Source organism: Culex pipiens, chromosome 1 (assembly GCF_016801865.2).
Source record: "Culex pipiens pallens isolate TS chromosome 1, TS_CPP_V2, whole genome shotgun sequence".
Lineage (NCBI taxonomy): Eukaryota > Metazoa > Arthropoda > Insecta > Diptera > Culicidae > Culex > Culex pipiens.
In genome coordinates, this window is record NC_068937.1 from 87,147,918 (window position 1) to 87,155,742 (window position 7,825).

Below are 7,825 nucleotides of genomic sequence, written 5' to 3' on the forward strand. Positions count from 1 at the left end.
GAATTTTAGAATTTTAGAATTTTAGAATTTTAGAATTTTAGAATTTTAGAATTTTAGAATTTTAGAATTTTAGAATTTTAGAATTTTAGAATTTTAGAATTTTAGAATTTTAGAATTTTAGAATTTTAGAATTTTAGAATTTTAGAATTTTAGAATTTTAGAATTTTAGAATTTTAGAATTTTAGAATTTTAGAATTTTAGAATTTTAGAATTTTAGAATTGTTATTTTCAAACTCAGAAAAACAGTATCGAGATTTTTAAATTTATATTTCTGATAATTTTCATGAGTCAAGAAACGATAATTGTTTTTTATGTGTTCTTTTTCGCAGCCTTCCTTAGCGATTGCAGCGTGAGTTCAGCAAACGTCTTAACATGTCTGACTGCTGGCGTAGATTCTGTCCCGCCAGCAGGGCGTACAAAAGGAGGGAACCCGTTCAAGGTGGATGGTCTTCTCTGGGAGGCCGCTCCGCTCAAGTCGATTCTTGAGGTGGAGGCATTTGGAATCGCGATGGTGGCGCTCTGCTTGGGCATCATGTGGCGCAAGATGCTCCAGAGTTGATCGAGCTCCGTCTGCACCAGGACCTTTCCCGAAGGCACAAAGAGGATAAAAATAACCTCTAAAATAAGGAGAACTTCCAGCGGTACGTGGATCCGTTCAGGGGCAGCGGCCCCAGAAATCTACATGATCGCCGGCCCGAGCTGCACCGTTCTCAGCAACACCTCTATCCGGGTGGCCATGCCGCCGACGTCACCGAGTACATGAAGGATCTGGACAAGGCGGAGGCTGTCGACCGGAATTCACACACCTTGCTGCACGAAACGCAAACCGCCGACGTCATCTTCAAAGAAATCGCCACCGCGATGACGGTGCCGGCCTCGAAGAGCAAGAGGAGCATCAACGAGTGTACGGCGGCCACGCCTCCTTCTCCTCCTACTGCTAGCACCGAACGCACGTCACGGGAAGCAATGTACTAACGGCGGCAACGGTGCCCAGCAATTCCCAGCTGCATCACGGACATCGAAGCCGGTTTGTCTGCCAGATCAGGAGAATAGGCTCGTTCGAACCGCCACCGCTTGGTCCGTGTTTTTGACAAAGCTTTCAAAAGCAACACACAGCTTTCAAAAGCAACACACAACTCGATAGATCTAGAATTCTGTAGTTAAACCGCTTACGCAATTTGTTTGGTTTGTTTTTTGAAATAAAATAAAGAAATAAAAATCAGGGAACTCTTCTTCTTATTTCCATCCAAATTTCGAACAGCAACGGTCAATTCAAAAAGGTAAATATTGAAGTGGCTGCGTGCTGCGTGCTTTTGCCGGGCTAGGCGTTACTGCGTTACGTTTGCGAAATCGGGGAAACTGGTTTGCGATATTGGAAGCAATGTTTCCTGCTGACGGGTGGAAACCGAGATTTGCGATTTTTAGAGCAAATCGGAAGCAAAGTTTGCGATTCCGCAAACCGGATTTTGTTCCGTGTAAGGGTGATCCAAAAAATAGCTTTAAAGCTGATGTTCACAAAAACCAAAACAAACCAAAAATCATAAATCCATCTGTTAATTGATAAGCAGTGATTTCCAAACTAATTTTGCTCAGGCCCGACTTAGGAAAACAATGTTCTAAAATATATAAGGATCATTTGAGTATATTTTTGACATAATAATCGTCCACAGCAACAAAGTTGGGCTTATATGGGAAAAACTTCCGTGAAGGTCTCTGTTGTCGGTAAGGTTAAAACTGTTTGTGGGGATGTGAGCCGTGCCGCCTTCGATAGCTCTCTCCGTCGAGCTGTTCCCCCGTGCTGGTCCTTCTCACCTTGTGTAGTTGTGGAGTTCGCTGGGCGGCTTCTTGTCCCAAGTTGGCCAAACACAAAACGCGCACTTTACATACTTCACAATATACAACATTTATTACTATACAAACGCGATTTATTCCTTAACACCAAGCTTCCCATGCGCCAGTGCCAACGCACACCGCGGGTTTGGTTTTCTAGCTTCGGTACGTGCCTGAACCCATTTGTGTTTTGGTATCTTGGTACATCGAACCAGCGTACCACGACACTCTCGGCTCGCCCCATCGGTTTTGTGTCTGGCACTCACCCATGGCATGAACCCAGCGTGCCGTGGTACGCGCCGTGGTATTGAACCCGTTTTGTACCGCCAGCGCGTACCACGGCACGTACCTCGGCTCGTAACGAGTGAAGCACCTTGGCTCATATACCGGGTTCATGCCATGGGTGAGTGCCAGACACAAAACCGACGCGGCGAACCGAGAGTGTCGTGGTGCGCTGGTACGATGAACCAAAATACCCTCGGTTCGTGTGAGTCGGGTACGGGTGTAAACCGAACAAAGCAGGCGCAAAGCAAACCCGAGGTACAAGTGAACCGCGTGTACCGCACGGTGCAGGGAAGCTTGCTTAACACAAATGTATTCTTAAAACTAACAAAGATTAAAAAGTAAAATAAAATTGAGTAGGGTTTGCCGTGACCCGTTCACCACCGCAGCAAGTGGGCAATAGAGCGAGTCTTCCCGATCGCTCTTCGCTGCTCCCGACGATCCCGCGCGCATGATGAGGTCGTAGTAGTACGATGGGATCGCTGCGATGTTCTCCGTCGACAAGTCTGGAACCCATCGACAGCGATCCCTCCGATAGTCCTGACCCTCGTACTCCAACATTCTCACCCACCCTGAAGCAGCTGGTGATTCTGAAAAGAAAAAAGAAACTCTCCTTCGATGCACACGGAACCAAAGAACGACTGGACTGCTCATGAAGACTCGGAATCAGGTGTTGGTAGAATGCAAAGCTTGACGACTGGCCGCTTGTAGCTCCGAGTAGCTGTCCTAACGGTCACCACTCGAATAACTCCGTCTTCTCCAGGGTGTAAATCTTCGATCCGTCCAAGTTTCCAACGCATCGGAGGTTGATTCTCGTCCACGATGATTACCAGCATGCCGACGTCCACCTTGACCGGCGATTTCCAATTCTTTGGCTTGGCTTGCAGCTGAGTCAGGTACTCCTTCCTCCAGCGTGTCCAGAAGTCCTGAAGCTGTTGCTGTACCAGCTGCCAACGACTCAAGCGGTTCAACTTCTCGTTGCTGTAGTCCGGTTCCGGTAGCGCATGGATTGGTCCTCCAGTCAAGAAATGGGCAGGTGTCAGGGGTTCTAGGTCTGTAGGGTCATCTGAGAGAGGTGTCAAGGGTCGTGAGTTTAAAACGCCTTCAACTTGAACCAAGAGTGTGTTGAAGTCCTCCGCAGTTCTGCCTCTCCCAGCCTTCGTAAACACAGGTCCAAAGAAATCAAGGCCTACTTTGAGGAACGGTTTACAAGCAGTAACACGAGCTGATGGCAATTGTCCCATTTGTTGTTGGAGAACAATAGGCTTAGCTCGAAAACAACGCTGACAATGATGATAAACAGATCTTCCTGTATTCCGGCCAGAAACGCTGCCGAACTGCTGCGAGAAGTTGTTGTGGTCCAGCATGCAGCAGTTGCTCGTGATAGTCCTCGAAGATCAGCTGAGTCAGCGGATGCTTAGCTGGCAAAACCATGGGATGCTTGGTGTCGTGTGTCTCCTTCCACCCACGCGTAAAATACCGTTTTAGTCAACAGCAGGGGTGAACCAGCGCAGTGGAGAGCTTCGTGCAACCGACTTCCCTTCCGACAAAGCCTTCAGTTCGTCCGCGAACACCTCTCGTTGGACCATTCCAACGATGGCCAGTTCAGCACGCTTGAACTCCGTCGCAGAGAGGAATTTATGGTGTTTAGGTGATGTTTGGTGACGCAGCATAGCTTTCAACCGTAACCAGTACGCCGTTGACCTGACGAGCTTCATGTACGACGAATACCTTGAAACGAAGTCAACGCTGAACGGTGTTTGTTCTTGAGTTGCTGTGCAGGCCGTCTTCCTCCTCTCCGGTGCCTCATCCGGGGACACGGTTGGTTGCGATGGCCATTGATCCTTCTCCAATTTCAAGAAAATGGGTCCCTCCCACCAGATGATGTTGCTTCCTGTGCAATTCACGTTGCTGCTCGCGGTGTCGACTTACCTCCCCAGTGGTTGGATGACGAAAGAGGACGCGCCCAATGGCGGCCTTCTCAGCTCGCTTGACCGGCGCTGCTACCAAGCGTCGCTGTCAAGCGTTACCCTTCCAACGAGGGGTGTGTTCATACCCACACATCTCTCCCCATCTCCAAAAAAAAAAATGATAATAATTATTATTAACTGTCTAAGCTGGAGAAATATCAAAATTAACATTAAACAACAAAAGAAATAGAATCAAACAATCTTTTATAATTTAGTTATTTTTTAACAACTGTTCGGTCTGGCATTTCAATCTGTGCCATTTCTGTTCATCTGTTCCTCTTGTTTCAATTTTCGCCTTGTTCCCCTTCACGGTACGGTGAACTTTCCAAAATCCTTCTTCTCCTCCATCTCCACAACAATAACAACATAATCCAGCTACAACTGACAGATGGTTTTTTGAAACGCACCAAAAAGCTCGAATCTGGTAAATGTTGTGAAAAATCAAATCTAGGAAAGAAATAATATTAATACTACATCATCGAACCATACCACAAGTGAACACCGTTTTATCTACCTGTAGCGTTTTCTGAACCTCCAGTTCTTCCTCCACCAGTCGTACGTAATCCTGCAGATAAGATGGAACCTGTTTCTTCCTGGATGGACGAGCTTCCTGTCCCGGTTGGGCTAGTTTGGGAGAACAGCTCCGCTGGTCGATTCCTGCAGGTTGAAGTTGAGCAGCTGGCCGTGTTTCCTCCGATGAAGTGTCCTGAACATCTTGCTCAGGTTGAAGTGGAATCGCAGATGTACCTGGCCGCGACGTTTCTCCGTACAGAACCGGATTGTGTGGTGAACTCGAACGGTCGTTCCTCCCAGAATTGGATGAACCAGACGACGTACTCGAACGCGCGATATTTCTGGGTTGAGGCGGATCGGGAGATTCGCCTCGCCACTTTCGAACCTGCTTCGTCTGGGAAACATGTCTCTTGATGCGAAGACCCTCGTCGTCCTCCAGGATGAGATTTCCGTTCGTTTGCTCGATTACGGTGTATTTAGTTGAGCCGAACTTACAGTCTCCTTTCGAACGTGTCTGCTTCTGTACGATCACTTTGTCGCCTGGCTTGATGCTGCATTCGCGAGCTCCCCGCCGGGCATCCTCGCGTTCCTTTCCTCTTAGTTTTGCCTCCCGGTCTCTCTCGTTGATGGCCTCCTCGTCCAGATGTACTTTCTTGCTGACCAGTAGAGGCAAATTGCGCCTAATCTTCCTTCCGGACATCATTTCCTCTGGGGGAATCTTGGTGATCGAGTGTGCTGACGAATTGTGGGCTCTGACCGCGGCTTGAAGTTCCCCCTCAAAAGAGGTTCCATTTAGAGCAGCGGAGGCCATGGCCTTATTGACCAGCTTCATGTAACACTCGGCCATTCCGTTTTGCCGGGGAAACAGTGGTGTCGAGAAGATTGGTTCGATTCCTCGTTCCAGACAGTAGTTTTTATAGTCATCTCCGTTAAACGGCGGGCCGTTATCGGACTTAATTGCTCTCGGGAAACCTTCTTTCTCGAAGATTTCGTCAAAAATCCGCTTGGTGCTTTCAAAGTTAGTTGATTTCACTGGCCGAGCATATACGAATCGAGACCTGTACTCCACCAACACCAAGATGTACACCCCTCCAAACTTGGCGTACGGCCCGTTGAAGTCCACGGCCAGATGACGGCATCTCCCATACCGATTTTGGAGCAAATATTCTGATCAGCGGCGTCGTCTTTTCAGGTCTCCCATTCATCGCGCACGTCCGGCAGGACTTAACCCAATCCTCGGCATCTTTCGCCATCCCAGGCCACCACACTCGTGCGCGAAGGATGCTCTTCAGTTTTGCTACCAGCGGGTGACCCTCGTGTGCAACGGCCAAGGCTTTGCGGCGCAGCGTAGAGATCTCTTTCAACTAGCTGGTATCTGTGCAGCTCCCGTGGCCACTCTCCGGTTTCCAGAGCCCGCGGTATGAGCGAAAGTACGGGATCCCGCGCAGTAGCATCCCGAACTTCCTGTTCCGTTAGAAATCTGGTGTCAATCGCATCGATCTTTGCGACCTCCCACGGGCTTTCGCCGTCATCGAACGGGTCGTCCACGCCGACGTAAAGCCGGGACGACGGATCTGCGATATTGAACCTGCCTTCAATGTACTCCACGGTTATGCGATACGGGCTTAATCTTAAAGCCCAACCATCCGCCCTGGTCAGAGCTCGCTTAGAGTGCTCGCGCGTTCTGTTCAAGATGAAAGCCACCCCTCGAGCGTCAGTCCTAAGCGTGAAGCGCCTGCCCAGGAGATAAAACGAGAAATACTCTACAGCCCAAACCGCAGCAAGCGCCTCTCGTTGATTTTGAGCGTACCTCCGCTCTGTTGAATCCAAAGCCTTCGATGCAAACGAAATAATGCGCGGACTTCCGGATCGAGGTTCCTGCACCAAAACGGCGCCCAGCGCGGTCGGAGAAGCATCGGTGTAGAGTACCGTTTTATCCGAGTCTGAGAAGAACCCCAACGTGACTGCGCAATGGGAGATACGTGCCTTTGTGTGTTCAAAAGCGGCAGATTGTTCCGGACCCCACTTCCACGTCTTGGTAGATGCTACCTCCCACAGCGGACCAGTAAGCTCGGCAAAGTTCTGGATGTAAGGGCTGATGAAAGACGCCAGCCCAAGAAAACTCCATAGCTCTGAAGCCGTCGCGGGCTGCCGGAACTGCTGCACGTGCTTGATCTTGCAACTATCCACGTGGAAGCCGCATTCGTCTAGTTCATGTCCAAGGAATTTCACCCGCACTCGATCGAACTCGCACTTTGCCGGGTTCAACGTTAGGTTGTTAGTCTTTAGGACATGCAGCACCCTGGCGACCGTTTCTCGTAAGCCCTCAAGCGTCTCTCCAAAGATTAAAATGTCATCGATGTAAATAATGACGTTTTTTATCCCTTTCAGGATGCGGACCATCTCCCGCTGAAAGATTTCTGGGGCAGCGTTCACGCCGAAAAGAAGCCGGCAGAAGCGGTACATCCCTTCTTCGCTCAAAAAGGTGGTCAAATCGCGCGATTCTTCTGCCAACTCCAGGTGGTAGTACGCGCTAGTTAAATCAAGCTTGGTGAAGTATCTCGCATTGCTTAGCTTAACCTTCATATCCTGCAGTAACGGGAGCCTAAAATACTCGCGCTTGATGGCTCGGTTAGGCGCTTTCATGTTAACCACCAACCTGAAGTCGTCTTTCCCTTTTGGGACCGCAGACATCCCGCTGATCCAGTTGGGGGCCGATGTCACCTCTTCAATTATACCCCTTGCTAACATTTCGCGGAGCCGTTGTCTGGCACCCTCGCGGAATGCCGCGGGTACATTGTAGTACGCGTTCTTTTCGGGCGTCACCGATCGATCAACGGTGAACTTCACCTTAACTCCGGGCATCTTAGGGAAAGTATTCCGCCCCCCCGACTGCTCGGCAAGCGTTTGTTTCCAGTCCGACTCGCAAAAGTTGCAAATCGCTTGCAGTCGCTCGCCCGAGAAGTGAACGAGTGCCGCCTGGGACAACAAGAAATTCAGCGCGCACTGTTGGTCCGGGGACTGTGGCGACCTTCACCTCCGCTTCAAGGATCATCTCTACCTTCAACGGTTCTTTCGAAGCGTACGCAATAAGACTTGCGGTTCTTGAGGGCTTTACCGCTCGGATCGATGCGCGGCCGCAGTCGGCGTCGCGGCGAAGTCTTTCCCAATCCGCACCCCCAACTATGTTGACGTCCGCCCCCGAATCCACCATGAACTTGATAGGTTCC

At 49.7% G+C, this 7,825-nt stretch overlaps 1 protein-coding gene across 1 annotated transcript; it reads right to left on the bottom strand.

Annotated features, from left to right (window-relative positions):
• Positions 1–4,390: 4,390 nt before the first annotated feature.
• On the bottom strand, positions 4,391–5,679 carry LOC120422132 (uncharacterized). The gene is made up of 2 exons (XM_039585506.2): positions 4,597–5,679; positions 4,391–4,529 (listed from the first exon to the last, which is right to left on the bottom strand). Exons 1-2 carry the CDS (start codon positions 5,440–5,442, stop codon positions 4,524–4,526), a joined length of 852 nt encoding a protein of 283 aa, XP_039441440.1. The 5' UTR covers positions 5,443–5,679; the 3' UTR covers positions 4,391–4,523.
• Between the last annotated feature and the right edge of the window lie 2,146 nt (positions 5,680–7,825).

Bases quoted from the DNA above. Each gene is read 5' to 3' on its own strand.
- LOC120422132 (XM_039585506.2), bottom strand. From the start codon at position 5,442: ATGGCCGAGTGTTACATGAAGCTGGTCAATAAGGCCATGGCCTCCGCT.